The 19955-nt window shown below is 36.5% G+C and overlaps 1 protein-coding gene across 1 annotated transcript in view; it reads right to left on the reverse strand.

Annotated features, from left to right (window-relative positions):
- The window catches only part of LOC138705582 (man(5)GlcNAc(2)-PP-dolichol translocation protein RFT1-like), an 84537-nt gene that overhangs the window by 18178 nt on the left and 46404 nt on the right, over positions 1-19955 (reverse strand). Inside the window, exons 10-11 of the mRNA XM_069834185.1 lie at positions 14978-15228; positions 6383-6511 (exon numbers count right to left, since the gene is read on the reverse strand). Coding sequence (XP_069690286.1) covers positions 6383-6511; positions 14978-15228 — 380 coding nt within the window. The remainder of the gene's footprint in view (positions 1-6382; positions 6512-14977; positions 15229-19955) is intronic.

A 19955-nucleotide genomic window follows, 5' to 3' on the forward strand; every position in this document is an offset into this window, starting at 1 on the left:
GAGGGCAGTGACACAGGAGATTGCAATAGAAGGATGTCTGAGAAAATCAGCATTATCATCAGATTCCATTCAGGCGATGAACTCGAAGGCAGCGGCTGCAACATCAAGTAGACGAGGAGGAATGACGTCACCCCAAGGCCAAGTCGGCAAAACTAGCAAAGCATCAAATAGCAACAGAGTTGGAGACCTTGGAGTTAGAAGGCAGAAGGAGGGAGAGAAGAATGCGGAACCATCGAAAGAAGTGAGTAGTGAACGAGGAAATGAAATAAGTGCGGGGAATAGAAGGGGAAGTATTGAGAGTGCAAATTGTAGTAGGAGTGCAAAACGAGGGGACAATAGAGAAGAAAAAACTATTTATAATCTCAGAAAGTGGTGTATTAGTGGGTTCAAATAATAGCAGGTAAGTTATGTAATGGATAATTGAAATTGAACTGCGACACTTTTTCAGGGTTATTGAATAATAGTTATATTCAAATATTGTTATAAATAAAGTGTAACAAATGTGCTAAGCTGCGAGCGCGAATGTGTAGTATAAGAAGTTAGTCAGTGTATTTAATAATAGGGTAAATTTTTAGGGAAATAGTCAACGAGGGTTATGTGTTCTATATTAAATATGTAAGGTTAAATGTATTATGTTATTTACAAGATGGCAGTATTTAGTTAGTTATGAGAAAAGGGGAATGAAGTTGAATGTAGGAATAGGATAAGTAATGAATATTAAGTGAAAGTGAAAGGGACATGAAGAACAGGCTCCAAGGGTCACATCACGGCTGTGTTAAAATTGTAAATAGTATAAGTAAGGAAATGCTGGCCTGAATACAGAAATGTGAAGGGCCAGCAGGACCGAGTATATTGAGAAATATATCATATTATCATATTGTCACTATTGGTGTTCTGAAGATCCACACTGTGTACAAGAAATTCCTCTTCATGATAGGAAAGTTGGAATTTGATGTGCTGTTAGTGCAAGAATAATAACACTGGGGAACAATTTTGAACTTTTTTTTTATTGACTTCGATTTTTCAGCTGATTTTTACTAAAATAGGCATGCTGAATTCGAAACTGCAGTTAGTTTTCTTCTATCACGTCAGGTCTTTTCTGTATCGCTTACCTACAAGCGGTTATATGCTGATTTTGAAACTGCTGTTAGTTTTATTCTATTACGTCAGATTTTTTTTGCTATCGGTTGTTATTTGTTGTTTAGTCAACTGTCCGAAGACAGTTCTGAACCTCACAAATGATATCAACAAGGCATCACTTATGAGGCAACTAGGCCAGGAGATAATGGGGTATGGTGGCCAGTTCTTTTCCCTCTCGCTATCGTTTATCTCCAAGTAATTTACTGTATCATTGATGGAGGAGAACACTAGTGTTCAATAAAGAAGCAGTCTGGAGGGGGGATGGAGGGAGGAAGATCTTGTAGAGAAGAGAGTTCACAGGGCAACGTGGTTAGAGTATGACTGTCAATATCTTACTCTATTTAAACACGTATCTCCGCATTCTTTCAGATCATGGCTACCTCTTCTATTTCTCGTCAGAAGTGCAGAAACAACCCTAATTCTTTTTGTTATATCTGTGGAAGTTTCACCATACCCAGTCAGAGGATGAACATCAGTGCATTTGTAAAGCAAGCCTATTTTGCATATTTCAAAGTTAAAATTGGTGACCAGGATAAGTCATGGGCACCTCATTACATGTGCAAGCAGTGTGTGGAGGGTTTACGGATGTGGACAAAGGGAACACATGCTAAGATGCCATTTGGAATACCAATGGTTTGGCGAGAGGCGAGAGACCATTCAGATGACTGTTATTATTGCACAGTGAAAACATCAGGATATAACAAGAAAAATATATGTAACATGGAGTATCCTAGTCTACCATCAGCAGTACGCCCAGTACCTCATTCAGCTGAAATCCCAGTGCCAGTTTTCGTTACATTACCCTCTCTTGAAGAACATAGTGAACATAGTGATGCAGTGTCTGATAACAGTGATAGCAATTTTGTTATTGAAGATGACTCTGTTCGTAAGGGATTTGATCAGCATGAGTTGAGTGATTTGACACGTGATTTGGGACTATCGAAGAAGGCTTCTGAACTCCTAGCATCCAGACTGCGTGAGAAAAACCTGCTAGAAAAAGCAACTAAGGTATCCTACTTTCGAACCAGAGAAAGTGACTTTCTGCAGTACTTTAGAAGTGATGGTGGTTTTGTATATTGCCATAACATACGAGGTTTAATGGAGGAATTGGGAATTGAAATGTATAACGCAACTGAATGGCGACTGTTCATCGATAGCTCAAAGTGGAGCTTAAAGTGTGTCCTCCTTCACAATGGCAATTTATTAGGGTCAGTCCCAATTGGTCATTCAGTTTCTCTTTGTGAAGAATATGGAGACATAAAGAGAGTCATTGAGTTACTGAAATATCACGAACACAATTGGGTCATATGTGTTGACCTTAAAATGGTGTGTTTCCTTCTTGGGCAGCAACGTGGATACACTAAATATCCCTGTTATCTGTGCATGTGGGACAGCAGAGCACGCGAGAAACACTGGGTGTAAAGCAATTGGCCTCCACGAACTACCCTCAAACCGGGTGATCCAAACATTCTAAATGACCACTCGTTGATAGAAAAAACATAATATTCCCACCTTTGCACTTGAAACTGGGTCTCATGAAACAGTTCGTGAAAGCTTTGGCAACTGAAGGTGACTGTTTCAAGTACCTCCTTACAGCACTTCCTAGTCTGTCATTTGAAAAAATTAAGGCTGGTGTGTTTGATGGTCCACAGATTCGGCAGCTCATCAGAGATCAACATTTCATTGGGACAATGTCAGAACTGGAAAAGAATGCTTGGTTATCATTGAAGGACAATGTCAAAGACTTTTTTGGAAATGTACGAGCAGAGAATTACACCAAAATAGTCCAGAAACTCTTGGACTCATACAAAGCACTTGGTTGTCACATGAGCATCAAAGTGCATTTTCTGCATTGCTATCTAGATAAGTTTCCGGAAAATCTTGGTGCCATCAGTGGTGAACAAGGCGAACGATTTCACCAAGATTTGAAGGTTATGGAAACACGGTAGCAGGGTAGATGGGATCAACATATGCTCGCCGACTATTGCTGGAGCATTCGGCGGGATTGTCCACAGATGCCACACGCCAGGAAAAGTTATAAGCGCAAATTTACGCCTTAACTGAAATGACGTGCACAAGATTTGAAGTACAGAAGTAATATATCCTTTGTATGAACAAAATAGTGAATAAAGTACATTTAGGTAATTATATTTCTTCATTTTCATTCTATGTCTACAATTTTTACATTTTTTGGAGGGCACCCTGTATCTTAAAAAGTTGACGTGATAGAAAAAAACTGAGGTCATATTTGAATTCCCAACGCAAAAGTTAGTAAGAAATAAGTGTCAGCTCTAACTGTGTTCCCCAGTGTAATCGGTATGATTTTCTAGTAGTAGAACACACTTTGTCTTCTCTTCATTGTTCTTAAATTGAGCATTCTAATTATTGCGAGGTTAAATATCATATATACCAGTAGCACAAATCAAATCAGAAACATTATACCTACTGACCGAACTTAATCATGTCAATCAGAATACAACGACTGTTTAGTGGAGGGGGGGAGGGGACATTTCCAGCATCTTATATAAGGTACGATTTTATACATGTTTTAAGTAGTGGGGTTAATGTATGAGTGCGATATGTTCAGCCACCGAGAAGCAAAACACCGCACCAGAGGTCAGTACATATAATAGAATGCCTGGACATACAGGTTCTATCATCTGGTCGTCGTAGTAGTGATAAGTGAAGAGAATTTACATTAATGGAGTTACGGCTGAACTACATGCATCTTGAAAAAATTTTAAATTATGGTTTGTTTAACAAAGCTCGCAACTGCAGAGGTTATATCATCGACGCTGGGGTGCTGGAATTTTGTCCCGCAGGAGTTCTTTTTACATGTTAGTAAATCTACTGACATGAGCTTGTCGCATTTAAGCACACTTAAATGTCATCGACCTGGCCCGGGATCGAACTCGCAACCTCGAGCACAGAAGAACAGCGCTATACCAACTATGTTACCCAGGTCGACTGCATCTTGAATGTTTGAAGTATTGTGATCATTCAAAAGTCACTGAAAACATCAAAGCATCATAAATATTTTAATAAATGAGATGGAAAAAATAAACAAATAAGAGCAGCATAGTTTTGGACAAATAATTGGGTTTTTCGTTTGTTACTTTATGCATTTCCATAATTACCATTTTGTTGATTAAAGCATTAATGAGTTTACTAATTCTGGTTTTAAGCCATGGTCCTATCATTAAACGATAGAATATAGCTGATACAAGTGTTATGAAAGCATAAGGAGTATTTCTCAAGGTCCGAAAACATTTTTAACAATTTAAGATAACGCCCATATTACATTCATAATTACGGGGATTTAATCAAGAGGTTCTGAGAAAACTGGTTCTGTTGTTTAAAGAAGAAATCTGGAAGAACAAGAGTATCATCTGAGGATAAATTAATGGAGAGAATGGGATGACAGGTTTTTACCAACTGTCTGAATTTGTAAATCAGTACATGTGAAGCCAATGGTGTGGAAACAAAGAAGCAATCCAGGAAACTGTATGTTAGTGCCTTAGGCACATGAAGTAGAGTTCTTCTGAAATTTCTAGAATGGTAGGAAAAATGTGCGCAAAGAGATGTAGGTTATGCAGAAAAATAAATCAAAATGTGTTCATTGATATATTTACTTCCTTTTCAACAATAAAACCTCCAAATATACAGAGTATAACCAAATTCAATAGCCAAACTTCTAGGGATGACACAAGAGACCAATACAAACGTTTTTTATTATATGATCATGGGTCTGAAACTAATTATTATAGAATGATAAAATCAGAAACTCTAAAGAATAAACATACTACAGCTGTTTGAAATAGAGCTTCCGGGCTAAGATGCCATGGCCTACTGATGAAGATATTCCCAGACGTTTCGTCTACTACTGCGGCAGACATCTTCAGTGGTTAGGTAACCTAGGTCGAAGTCTTCTTCTAGGTTACCTAACTACTGAAGATGCCTGCCGCAGTAGTCTTCTTCTAGGGATGCCTGTGGCAACAGTTGTCACATGCACCCCTAGAAGAAGACTTCGACCTAGGTTACCTAACCACTGAAGATGTCTGTCGCAGTAGTAGACGAAACGTCTGGGAATATCTTCACTAATAGGCCATGGCATCTTAGCCTGGAAGCTCCATTTCAACTAGACACCAGCCGTGAAAGCCTACATGCTAAGATACTACAGCTGTAAAATTACTTATGACACTCGTGCTTCAAAATCATTTCCATTTGTAATCCTTTACAAAAACTGTTAAAAAGTGCGGCCTCCTGCTTCAATACAAACTCTGCAACAACCTGTCACTGCCTGTCATACAAGTTCAAAGACTCCAGGCATGTCCTGTAGAGAGTCAATAGCTGTAAACACCTGAATGATGAGCTCTTCTGATTCAATTGGAGTCTAGTACAATAGGCTCTTCAAGTGCTCCTGTCGACCTGGTTGGCGAGTTTGTATAGCGCTGGCCTTCTATGCCTAAGATTGCGGGTTCGATCCTGGGCCAGGTTGATGGCATTTAAGTGTGCTTAAATGCGACAGGCACATGTCAGTAGATTTACTGGCATGTAAAAGAACTCCTGCAGGACAAAATTCCGGCACATCTGGCGATGCTGATATAACCTCTGCAGTTGCGAGCGTCGTTAAATAAAACATAACATTTTATAACATTCAAGTGCTCCTATACACAAAAGGCAAGTGGGGTGAGGTCGGAGAGCAAGCAGGCCATCCAATGGGCCCACTGCGACCAATATACTGCTCACCAAATCTGCGATTCAAATGTTCTTGGACTTCACAATAGAAATGAGGAGTTGCACTGTCAGTTGAAACCACAATCAAGAGGAACGTCTCTTTACTCTCAATGAACAATAACGTACTGAGTGGTCACAAACATTGCACTCTGACTCATGGCGTGTTTACTGATTAATGTAATGTAAATATTCATGGCTTTGAAGCATGAGTGTCATAAGTAATGTTATAACTGTAGTCCTTATTCTTTACAGTACAGTAGATTTTCTGGTTTTGTCGTTCAATAATTAGTTTCAGACCCATGATCATTTAACAAAAAATGTTTGTTTTGGTCTCTTCTATCATCCCTAGAAGTTTGGGTATTGAATTTGGTTACACCCTGCATTAATAAGAAACGTTACTCATTACTTACACTAAAACTGTAGTAATATTAACCACTGTTTTACACACATTTTCACTGTTATAAGGGGTATAAAAACAAAGAGTTGAAATGAAAGTATACATTACCCAAGAGCAATTCTGGCACCCATGTTGTAACAGTTAGCTAGGATGAAACCTACGCCACCAAACAATCTCGTCAGCAGCCAGGCAACTACGAGAAACAACACAGACAACACTGCCATGATGCGATTATACCTGCAAATAATAACACAATTAACAGAAATTATAATAAAGTGCTGTAAATGCAAACAATGACATTGCTTGCTGTTCCATTTTTAAGTATACCTAACAAGGGAACAAAAAGCATTTCTATCTTCTGAAATCTAATGGCTCCACAGTGGAATTTCGATTATCGTAGTTATTTCATTCCACAAAATTAAAGGGTGTCCCAACAAGAACGTTGGATTTAACAATATAAATAAATGCAACAAAAACAGATAACAGAATAGATACCAGTGCCACCAGACCAACAACAATGCAATGGCACAATGTCCCAACAATGTCTTCTTATTGTTGGGTTGGCGGCACTGCAATCTGCTCTATTATCTGTTACTGTTGCATTTATTCACATGATTAAATCCGGAGTTCTTGTTGGGACATCCTTTATTATGGTTATCAAAACAATGACAATAAACTCATTAAAATCCATACTACAGTAACAACGGGATAAAAAACTAAAAACCAGAAATACAGAGTCCAACAGAGGAATGAGCAATTATAAATAGTTGATTATTGACTCAAAGGATTTATTTATTTATTTTAATTACTAGCCGTACCGGTGCGCTCCGCTGCACCCGTTAGAAATAAATATAAAGTAATTATATAATTAAAATAGGACATTTGATCCAGGGAACATTCGTGTTTGATAGAAGGATAAATCGTTTATTATGTTACTTAATTTAAATTTAATTAAACAATTAAAATGCGATCATTTTGATCCAGAGACCACTCATTTGGTCATAAAAATTAGTTTAGGAAATACAGGAAACGAATATACAGAATAGCCTATCAAGTTTTCTGTGCATAAAAATCTATTTTAATCTTACCTGTCCTCGATTCACTCAGGAGTTACTGTGATAACATTATAGCATTATGTCCATCTAGAGAAACTACACTTTCCAATGGTGAATTAATAATTAATTATACAAATCGGTTAATTAAGCTTCTGATATTACTTCATAGAAACGCAGAAACATTATCTGTAGGTTATCTTTCATAGCTTTCGATTGTTGCTGTCCAAGGCCCCTTATAGACGAAGTCATTTGTTTTTTAATTCATTACTAGACATCGGATTTTTAGGCACTAAAAATTGCAGTTTTAGGTGCCTAAAATAAGCTCAAAATTTGTAAAATTAGGCTCTCTTTTAATGAAAATAGGCATTTTAGGCACATCAAGGTATCATACTTATTTCTTTCACTGAAATTTTTAGTTATACACTAAAATACGCACAAAAAGTATGTTTAAACATTAAAAAAGAATACTATATTATATTTATAAACAGAGCTGCACAAATTTAATATATTGAAACTAATGAAATAATGATTATTGATATCAAGATTACTCATTTTAAGTTATTGAAATTCAGTTCCATGCTCAGACTTTATTATAATTATCTGCACAGTACACCACCAGAATTTTTTCTAAATTCTCCACAGTTAACCTTTGCCTTTTGTCACTGAGAATCATTTTGAAAGCAGAAAAACTTCTTTCAACCGAAACTGATGTGAGAGGCGCAAATTTTAAATTAGGTAGAATAGAAACATCAATACTTACTGGAACATTTACACTTTCCCCCGATATCACTTTTGATACTTTTTCCAACAATGAAAATCCTACATTCTTATTTAATACGTTGTCCCACTTATTTTTAACTTTTTTCCCAGTTTCGCCCAATGCAGAATGTATGTTCACTTGAGCTTCCTTTACTATTGCTATTTGGCTACAAAGAGATTGTTTTTCACGTTCTAATTGTTCAATGCTTGCAGGTATGAAAGAAAAGTTTGATGTTATGTAGGCAATATCGTTTTTCACTCGTGAGTCATTCAGACAATCTTTCACTGCTTTCACACACGCTGCACTATCAGTTTCAGGTAATTTATCAATAACTGTGACCACTTCTTTAAAATACTTAGAATAATACACCACTGACTGAATCCAGGTTCCCCATCGTGAGGTGGGAGTGGGATATCTGGAAAGTTCTCTCTGAATATTGAAATCCTGGATGGGGCTTTACAAAAACATTTTTTTGTGTTAGAAATAAACGAATTGACAAGAGGAAATTCATTCCGGATTGTTTCAGAAACCCTGTGAAGGCCATGTGCTAGACAGGTTACATGCGTGAGGTTAGGATAAAATGTTTTAAGAAGTGGAGCTGCAGCAACCATGTATGAGGCAGCATCAGTACAAAACAACAGAACTTTAGAATCGTCTATATTACCTGAGTATAAAGACTGTAGGCCTTTATTTACAAAATAAGCAATGGCTTGGCTATTCACTTTCGAAAGTTCCTTAACACATACGAGGTGTGGAATCGAAGGTCCATCAGGACTAAGTTTTCCTACTACCATATTTGCTATATACCTATTCATAGGATCTGAGGTTTCATCCACAGAGACCCATATGTAAGAATCACCTATATCCTCCCGAATGGAAGCTAAAGTTTCATTGTATATTCTGTCTAAGTAATTTTTTCTTAGGGTCGACTCAGATGGGATATTTTGTTTGCAGTATTTTTGTAAAAAACTGTCTTAAAACCGGATTTTCAATTGCATTCCAGGGAATGTTAGCAGCAACAAACGCTCTGGTTAAATCAGCATAGAAATTGCTGCTGAGATTGGATGAAGTAGGCTGTGTTAGTAAAGTTTGTTGCAGTTGATTTTTCTGTTGAGCTTTAGCCTTATGAGCCGCTCCTTGCACATGCTGCTTTAGGTGGCACTTCTTTTCTTGCGAAATCTAACAATGTAAAGTAAACTGAATTAAAATAAAATCCTAATTGTTGTATTGCCGTATTTCTATCACAAAGTTAGTGGGTTCGAACAATCAAAATTTTAATGACCTGCAAATACTTTAACTATCGGAATTTAAAAGGTTAAAGTGTAGTGGTCTTAAAAAGAATTATACCTCAGGATAGCTCAGTCAATGTATAAATATTATAGGCCTACTCATTAAAATTAATAGAATTTATATATTTCAACTATTGTTACATACCTGTTTGCTACAAATCTTGCAGAATATTATTTTTCCATCATAAGTGAATTCTGAATATTCTGTTAGCCATTGCCGGATCAATGTAGATTTTGCACTTATATTTTTCGGCATTATCGCGTTAAACTTCACAGGAAAACGTCCTACCGCTCAAAACTTCTCAACACAAATAAGGTGAGGGAAAGAGCAACTGTTAACGAGCATTCAAATGAACCGTTGTTATTGAGATTCAATTGGACAAAAATACAAAGTTCCACTTATTGTTGCATTTCCTGGTAGTGTTAACACTAGGAGGGCCATTCTTTTAAATATTTTGTAACGGTTTACCCTACTAATTCGCAGTTTTACGACTTTTCATAAATATTTCAAAAACACTCTTTCTCCAAAAATTGTGATTTTATGACACTCTGAAGGGCAGTACAGCTAATCGGTTTCAGACCGAAAACAGTCATTTTTATAGTATAGTATATCTCTGAATCGGTAGCTGCACATGTTGTGATTGTTGCCTGCTTCAAAACTAAGGTTGGTTCTTTGTCGGCATTTATGGCTCCAAACATGTTAAATTCGGTGAAATCTATTGCGAGTGTCGTGAGATTCAAAACATTTTGTTTCCTTTATCAATGGTTTCATGGCCGGTGTGAAGCAAACTTTACACTTTTTAAATGCCTTAAATTTCGCAGTGAATGGGTGTATAAATTATAAAAAGTAAGAGTAAAATGCGAAACTTTACAGTGAGTTAGGCATTTTTAGGCGAATATTAACAAATTAGGCTCTAATAACCGTTTTAGGGCATTTTAGGGCACTATAAAACTCTTTGAATACCTTTCAATTTCCATGAAACACAAATATTAATAATTATTTTTACTTTTCTCCTAAAGAAACAAAATAGGCATTTGCCCTAGAATCCGATGTTTGTTCATTACACGGCCTTAGATGGCAGTTATTTTAATTTTAAAACTCATTTATCTCATTAAATATCAGTCCTATCAAAATTTTTCAAAGAATAAAACTTATCGGAAATGATTTTTAAAGCAATTTTTATTATGCAACATTTTTCACAAAAACCAATAATAAGCGAGATATTTCGATTTATTTAATTCAGGCCCCCTTATAACCCCCCTTTTAAATAATGTATTTTGAATGCCATATAGCCTATAATCTAAGTTACGACGAACTTAATTTATATTCCAATTTTCATCGAAATCCGTTCAGCCATTATCGCGTGAAAAGGTAACAAACATACAGACAGACAGACAGACAGACAGACAGACAGACAGACAGACAGACAGACATAGAAACAAAAATTTCAAAAAAGCGATTTTCGGTTTCAGGGTGGTTAATTATATATGTTAGGACCAATTATTTTTGGAAAATCGAAAATTACCAGAAAAATTTCGGCTACAGATTTATTATTAGTATAGATATACGTGAGATCATAATGTACATAGTCTCCCATTCATTTCTTGAAAAGAACATCCTTTAAGTGACTACCACTGAGATGCAAATATGCTTCGTCAGACATCCACAAACTGTCAATAAATTCTTCATATTCATAAGATAAAAAATCTCCTCACAAAATGCCTTTTGGTTGAGAATTTGGCGATGATTTATTTGATGTACCACCTGAATGATGAAAATGTAAGTCGCAGGAGCAGACAGAATTGGATTATGGCACAATACATTACAATGATGAAATTTACGCCTAGTAGCCTCAAAACTGTCGTCGCTTTTGTAAAAGCTTTTCATTGCAATGTGCACCACTCCACCTTTCCATAATGGCTAAATGACATTGCATTGGCAACAGAATGTGCACATAGTTTATCGCGCCTCAACTGTGCTGAGAGAGATAATTTATGCTCTTCAAAATAATTCTTGTAAGAGCAATCTAAGAAGTATTACTTCTTCAATCAATCTGTCACCCACCCAGCAAGAATATCATCTTTACAAACTGGATTTTTTTTTTAAATCAAGTGAAATTTTAGATGCATGGAGACTGTTGTTGGACAAACAAGGACTTATGTGACGAAGTTCTCTTTCATTATTAATTTGTATTAAATATTACCAGTTTTTACCATATACTGCATTATTAATCGTTGCATCAATTACAGAAGAAACAAAATATTTGTATTCACTTACTTCCTTAATTGTGGAAGACAAAGAACCTAAAGCATTATTTGACATTATTATTCACCATCATCACTGGTATTACAACTCTGGATATTGGCCACTTGGACAACAGCTTTCAAACTTTATTTATCTACTATTAAGCTTCTCCATCCCCTCATTCCGATTGTTTTAATATTATTATTATTATTATTATTATTATTATTTTCTAAGTATATTGAATAGAAACAATCAGCGTTCATTATGGATGGATAACTGTTGTACCTTATATTCATCGATCATACAGAAATCAGCGTAGCAATATAACTGTCAATTTACAGTATTTTTTAAATGACAGTAAATGGAAATAATTATGCAAAATGACATGGAAAAAGCAGAACAGTAACTAACATGACAATCTAGCTTCCTGCATCTTCATCCTGCAATTTGTACTTACCTCACATTAACACAACTTCCTCTCTCTTTTTTTTTTTTTTTTTTTTTTTTTTTTTGGTGGGAGGGGAGATAGTTCTAAATATAAGCATATGTACATGTTAGAAGCCACTTCCTTCACGAACACTTGAAGAAACAGAGAATGCAAAGTTAACTAGTTGCCCTTCTAAAAGCTTATATATATATTTTTTTTTTGATCATGGAGAATTTATTGTTGTCATAGGTACTTGACTGCTTCTTTAATGAAACAGGGAAACCCAAAAGCAATAATAAATGTTGAGAAAGAATGCGAAATATTGGGACAGAGGGGAAGAATAGATTGCTGTCCTGATAGTGCTGATAGTTCCTAACAAGAAAGTGTGTTTTGTTAAAATGATATTATTGCTTGTCCACCTTCTGACACTAGCATTAGATCAGTCAGGAGACGGGGTATGGCAGGATATGCAACTGTCTACATGTAGTCACTTAAGGAATAGAATTATTTTTACTTGGTTATGTAACGATGCTGCATCAACTACTCGGTTATTTAGCGTCGATGGGATTGGTGATAGCACGGTGATATTTGGCGAGATGATGCCGAGGATTCGGCATAGATTACCTGACATTTGCCTTATGGCTGTGGAAAACCTCGGAAAAAAAACCCAACCAAGTATTCTGCCCAAGCGAGAATCGAAACCACACTCGAGCACAAGTACGGATCAGCATGCAACCGCCTTAGCCGACCGAGCTACGCTGGTGACTGAGCGGAAATTAAGAGGAAAAGAAAGTCACGAGAAGCTATTGCATTTTGTCATATCCGAAGAAATTCTATGGAGAAACTACATTGAATCCAAATAGTCGATAGGAATAAAAAAAAGTCTTTATGTAATTTCAAATAACGAGTCTCTCATGACAAGGCATTGTCTCAGCAAAACTCCGTGTCCTGGCAGCTGCAATACTGTTACAGAGAGAAGACGATAGTCTTTTGTCTACAACATACCTCATAAAACATACTTCACAATATAATTACACATGGACATGCATACATCTTTTGTGCCCATTGTCCAAACCCATCTTTGCCGTATACATTTTGTGTTTGTATGGCTCTTCATGATTTTCTTAAAATTCTGTATAAAAGTTCTTGAACAACTGAAGGGTCCAGGAGAAAAACACGTTTAGTCCAAATTTAGTAATTTTTATATTTTAATTGAAGCTGACTTTTAAAGTTGTGATCTTTAAGAGTCTCTAATTATACAGGGAAGAAACTCACTTGGTTCCACAACATAAGCATACAGGGCAATTACAAATGATTCATCAAGTTTTAAGCAGCTGCATAAAGAAAATGTAACACTTAGAATAATGTATTCATTCATCCATTCATAGTGTTATGTCCAAGGGCAGATTTTTCACTGCAAACCCAGCATTCTCCAGTCTTTCCTACATTCTGCCTTCCTCTTTATCTCCGCATATAATCCATATATCTTAATGTCTTCTATCATCTGATATCTCCTGCCACGCACTCTTCTCCCGTTCACCATTCCTTCCAGTGCATCCCTCAGTAGGCAGTTTCTTCTCAACCAGTGACCCAACCAATTCCATTTCCTCTTTCTGATGAGTTTCAGCATAATTCTTTCTTCATCCACTCTTTCCAACACAATTTCAGTTCTTACTCGTTTGTTCACTTCACATACTCGATCCTTCTCCATTTCAGATGCTTCTATTCGCTTCTCTTCACCTCGTCTTAATGTCCATATTTCTGCCCCATACAATGCTACACTCCACACAAAGCACTTCACTAGTCCCTTCTTTAGTTCTTTCTACAGGGGTTCACAGAAGATATTCCTTTTTCTATTAAAAGATTAATTTGCCATTTCTATTCTCCTTTTGACTTCTTGGCAACAGCTCATGTTACTGCACAGAATAATGCATGATACATCAAAATAAACAGAAACTGTCCCAAGTTTCGGACACACCTTCACAAGTGTTCAATGTGGCTTCCTTTCGTTACAGGATACACATTGATGTGATACTGAAGCTCATCCCATACATGCAGTACTGTAGCATATCCCTGGTAATGGTCATAAATGCATCTGTAATGCGATTCTTGAGTTCAACCAAAATTGCTGGCAGTTGTGGCACGTACACTATGTCTTTTACACACCCCAGAGAAGAAAATCACAGGCCGTTAGATTGGGGGATCTAGGAGACCACTATAACAATGCTAAGTCATCTTCAGCACATTGCCCAATCCAACGGTGAGGGGGGTTCTGTGATCAGGTAATGACACACTTCAGTGTGCCAATTGAGTGGCGACCCATCAAGTTGGAATATGAAGTATTGGAATCCTCAGTCACTTGAGGAAACAATCATTGCTGCAGCATATCAAGGAATGATATACCGATCACAGTCATCTGCATAAAAAAAAAAGGGCCCGTACATCTTTGATTTAGACACTGCAGCAAACATATTCACTTTGGTATTGGCTCCAGAACGCACTCTGTATGGTAACATAGGAAAATAACTTCTCATATTCCAAAACTGCGAATGCTTTCTGCTGCATAGACACCTTTTGAAAATATGCTTGTGCTGTTGTCTGTCTACACGTACCAGAGTTACAACAATGGAAAAGTAAATTTTCAGAGTTTTTCTTTCGATTCATGATTAGCACAAACATATTGCACTCCTTGTTTTCGCAGATATTTGTCTTAAAACCTGATGAATAATTTGTAATTGACCTATATTAAGGAAAGGTTTACACTGGAAGAAACTGTCAGTTCTGCAAGTCTGTAAACGCTCTCCTGAAAAATTTGCAAAATGTGACTAAACATGTTTTTCTTCTGGACCCTTTAATTTTATTTCCGTCTCTCCTGCCAGATACTTTGTTTTTTATAAGAATATGTCAGTGTGAGGTTAATAACTTACCTATCAAGTTGTGGTGTGTTCATGGTCGCGAAAGCATAGCACTCAGTAATTCCATTGATAGCAATGAGAAGGACAGCCAAGCAATGAGCCAGCATAAGTGTAGGGCCTGGCCCCAGAATCAGACTCTCTCCACCATACAGGAAGAGCAGGAGATGTGAATAAGATTGTCCAAAGACTACTATTACCAGTCCAATGCACGTTATGCAACGAATAACTTCATATAGCACTTTAGCAGACTCTGCCATGTGTTTCTGTGAATAGAATTTAAAATATCACGTTCAACAATAACAAATGCACTAAATATACCATGTAAACATGCTTACATTTGTCTCACAATATCTTTTCAAACAAAAACATTTTGAAAACTCATTTCAGCAGAGTTAGGCTATCAGAAATCGGACACGATAATACACTGCAATTGACTAGCATATGAAATTCCACAAAATGTCGTCTTCGTCATTGACGTCATCTATGAGGTATATCCAGAAAGTGAAGATACAAATTCAATAAAAACAGAACAATATTCATTTACAAAGTGAAGTAATAGAACCTATTTTTAGTCGTTTATCAGGGATGTGCAGAGGCATAATTATTGACAATGGGCAGTTAGAGTGGCAGCCAGCAAGTGGAATGACTAAGATCTGTTGCATCAGAGTGCATAGTTTCATTTACTAGCAAAGCAGGATTTAGTGGCGTAAAATCTGTACAAATAGCGGAACTTTTGTAAATGGTACACTGGCCTGCAAAAGAAATAGGCTACCGTGTTGAAGTTGCTATTGACTTCAAATATAATAGTGTTGCATGGAATTCACTTAGGAAACAATAGAAATAGAGATAGTCAAATGTTTTAATTAGGTCCAATTTTCAGTTCTGTATCTGTATTTAAAATAAAATTGTATTACTTATATATTTTATAATACAATTTCATATTTATTCTGTATTTATAATAATATTGACACATTTTCTGTTAATACAACATGAAAATATGTAAGTTTAGAATGGAAGCTATTTTGAGGTTCAATAAAAAACGAATTTATATTGTGATTTTAATTTAGCACATCTACCTTCCTTAACTGTAGACAGAAAATTTACCATACCACTCCTATGAAAATAGTATACGTAGTAGATAAATACAATAATTCAGTACAGAAAAATAGAATGTGACGGGTGTCATACATGACATTATGTTTAATTATAATGTATAATTGCGAATATAGGAATATAAGTTAAATATAGTAAACATAACCTATAATTTCCATATGACATAACATACATATGTAGTGGCAGGGCATTGGAGACCACTAAAATTAGACAGAAAGGGCCAACTGGTACAGTAAACATAACCTATAATTTCAACATATCTAAATATTCGTGCGGTGCAACTGAAAATTATTGAATCGTGCATAAATGAATGTACAAGAATTTCGCAATATTTAATCGAAATACAGGCAGGTATTACACATACGAACAACGTAATTTTCACACCAAAAATAATATTACACCTTAACTTGCAAGCAATTATGTCTGAAGTGTCTCCTAATCATTGTTTTAAATTTTATTAATGCAATTACACTACATTTTAGAGAAATATATGTTACTCTTTACTTACTTACTTACTGGCTTTTAAGGAACCCGGAGGTTCATTGCCGCCCTCACATAAGCCCGCCATTGGTCCCTACCCTGAACAAAATTAATCCATTCTCTATCATCATATCCCACCTCCCTCAAATCCATTTTAATATTATCTTCCCATCTACGTTTTTTTTTTTTTTTTTTTTTTTTTTTTTTACCTTGGGGATTTAGTGAAGTGAATTTTTAATGGCAGGCAGAGTAACTATCTCATGCCCCCATGTATTAGATTGCTACCAGTGCACTTCATTAGAACCAGGTACCCAGCTTCGAAGCCGTTAGCCCTGTGAACTTACAATATATTTATGTTCCCCTATTATCATAATTCAGGGTTTGTATCTAAGAAATTAGCAAGTTCTTTGTGATAGTAGAAGAGAAAGAGTGGGGGAAGGGAAGTGGTCCGTGGCCCATTTCTTTTAGGGCTCATCCCGACATTTGTCTTATTGCTCAAGGGAAACCATGGAAAAACCTAGAGCAGGATGAGATGTCGTGCTGACGACAAGCCAATTGGCTATAGTGTGGTCGGAATATGTTCAGGTGGGAGGTTTTGATTTAATCATTATTCAATATACAAATACATTTAAGGTCCATAAAAAAGTGTTAACAATTAGAACAATGCATCTTCCCATCTACGTCTCGGCCTCCCTAAAGGTCTTTTTCCCTCCGGCCTCCCAACTAACACTCTATATACATTTCTGGATTCGCCCATACGTGCTACATGCCCTGCCCATCTCAAACGTCTGGATTTAATGTTCCTAATTATGTCAGGTGAAGAATACAATGCGTGCAGTTCTGTGTTGTGTAACTTTCTCCATTCTCCTGTAACTTCATCCCTCTTAGCCCCAAATATTTTCCTAAGAATCTTATTCTCAAACACCAGTAGTCTCTGTTCCTCTCTCAAAGTGAGAGTCAAGTTTCACAACCATACAGAACAACCGGTAATATAACTGTTTTATAAATTCTAACTTTCAGATTTTTGGACAGCAGACTGGATGATAAAAGTTTCTCAACCGAATAATAACAGGCATTTCCCATATTTCTTCTGTGTTTAATTTCCTCCCGAGTATCATTTATATTTGTTACTGTTGCTCCCAGATATCCTTCAGACTACCAAGCTCTAAGACCAACACCAACTACCAAGCAGGGTCAGCCAAGACCCCGAGGAGGAATTGCTTTATAAAGAACAATGAAAACAATATGTAATAAAATACTTAAAGAAAATTATAAATATAGTGCATTTTGAAAATACAACATATTTAATCAATGATTTTGGAAACAATACAAGTCCAATGTTACCCTAACCCACTAAAATTTCCTTCTCTAGTACACTTTTTCATATTTCGAATTCATTCATTCAAGTTTTTCACAATTTCTTCCGTGAGTTCAAATTAAAATTTCAAACTAATTTAGGGCAGATATACTTTTGACAATAAGAGCAAAACTATTCACAAAATATAAATAGGGTGTACAACTGAACAGAAGAAAGTTATGTAACAAATTTCACATCAGAATTCTACTTCACAGTTTCACTGCATGGAAGACACACTGTTTTGATTATTTTTTTATATGGCTTTCGGATGCATTTTTTTACACATTTCACAGGATTCACTAGCATTCCTGACAGTTTTTCAGGGCACAACTGACATCGGCTTCCTTTTATAGCTTGATTGGAGGTTCAGCATCTTCTCTTCCCATAGGTTCTGGCTCAGGAACAAGATATCTCATTGCAGTTATTGCTGGTTTGTGAAATCCTGTGGGATGCTGAAGTCGTCGTTTCACTTTCGGAATGATCGACTCCTTCCCAAATTGGAGCAGAAAGTTCCTTCTTCCATGCATAGAACTTGCCTGAAAATGTGGATTCTTCGCCTTCCATACTATATAAGCATTGAGACACCTAATGTCAACAATGTTCATAAATAAGACATAAGGTCATCATCTTGTGGTTGTTTTCACAAAATATTCATTTACCATTTTGTCCATAGACGGTGCTTGTTTGAGAGCAACGTAAAATCAGTTCTTCTCTATGGCAGTGAGACATGGAAAGTGGCAAAATATCTCACTCATAAACTCCAAACATTTGTGAATTGTAGTTTACGCAACATATTGGGAGCATGATGGCCAAACGTCATTTCCAAAACATTACTTCGGAAGAATATGCAACAGAAGCCCATTGATCTGGAGATAAAAAGAAGAAAATGGTGCTGGATTGGACATGCTCTGAGACGTCCAGAAGGAAACATTGCTAAAGAACCACTCGAATGGAATCCTCAGGGGAGTAAGAGAAGAGGAAGACCTAGGATAATGTGGCAGGGTTTGTTCAAGAAGCCCAAAATCTAGGGAAGAACTGGAGAGAAGTGAAGGCCTTGGCCGCAAATAGGTCAAAATGGCGCTCTTTTGTTGTGGCCCTATGCAGGACATTGAATGTATGTACAGTATGTATTTTGTCCATAGTATCGACACCCCTCTTTTAGGGCTAAGCAGCAATACTTTGGATATTCCTTGCCTATTCTTTCTCATTGTTTCATACAGTGTCACATATTTCTTGTAAAGTTCACTTGCAAGTGAAATAGATGTAAGAAAGAATATCTGTCGTAATGCCGTATCCTCCTTGTAGGCAGCTGGTTAGATCAAACATTACACTTTCATATTGATTTTTTCAGGATCAGCCCCTTTTTTCAGTGTACACCTGTAAGTTTATTGCGTAATATGATTCTACATCAACCAGGGACCAAATTTTCAGTTTATACTTAGCAGCTTTTCACTTCATATAAACAATGAAATAGCAGCGTCCTCGGAAAGAAACAAGTTGTTCAGCTACAATCCTAATTCACATCTTACAGTAGGTGGACTTACAGTGGTAGACAATGAAACTGAAAATATCTCTGATAGCAGCCAGTTTATCATTTCGTCTCTTTTCATCTCTTGTACTAGTGTCATCAAATCTGAAGAATGTCGATAAATGCTGAAATAAAGTTCGAGATATTGCAGCACGAAATATGTCTCTATTGTACGTGGGATCTGTAATTCATAAGAACTCTATGTCTCCCGTTTAGCTTTTGAAACACTGACGGTTATCAAAAATGCATACATTTCATGGACATCTGTTGGCAGCCATTGTCTCTGCTTTTCTGGATTCTTTGTATTTCATTCTTCATGAAAAGCCTGTGCCTTTTTATTAGTACAGTCTACTGTAATTTTTCAAATATTATCATCAAAAAATATCTTGAACGCATCATTCATTGTCTGAATTCTCTGAGATGCACATGTAAGTCCCGGAGGCATCCAACAATATTTTGAACTGTGTGTCTTGTGGCTTTACGTGGCTTTTGGTGAACTTTCAGACCAAGAC

This window comes from Periplaneta americana, chromosome 9 (assembly GCF_040183065.1).
Source record: "Periplaneta americana isolate PAMFEO1 chromosome 9, P.americana_PAMFEO1_priV1, whole genome shotgun sequence".
Lineage (NCBI taxonomy): Eukaryota > Metazoa > Arthropoda > Insecta > Blattodea > Blattidae > Periplaneta > Periplaneta americana.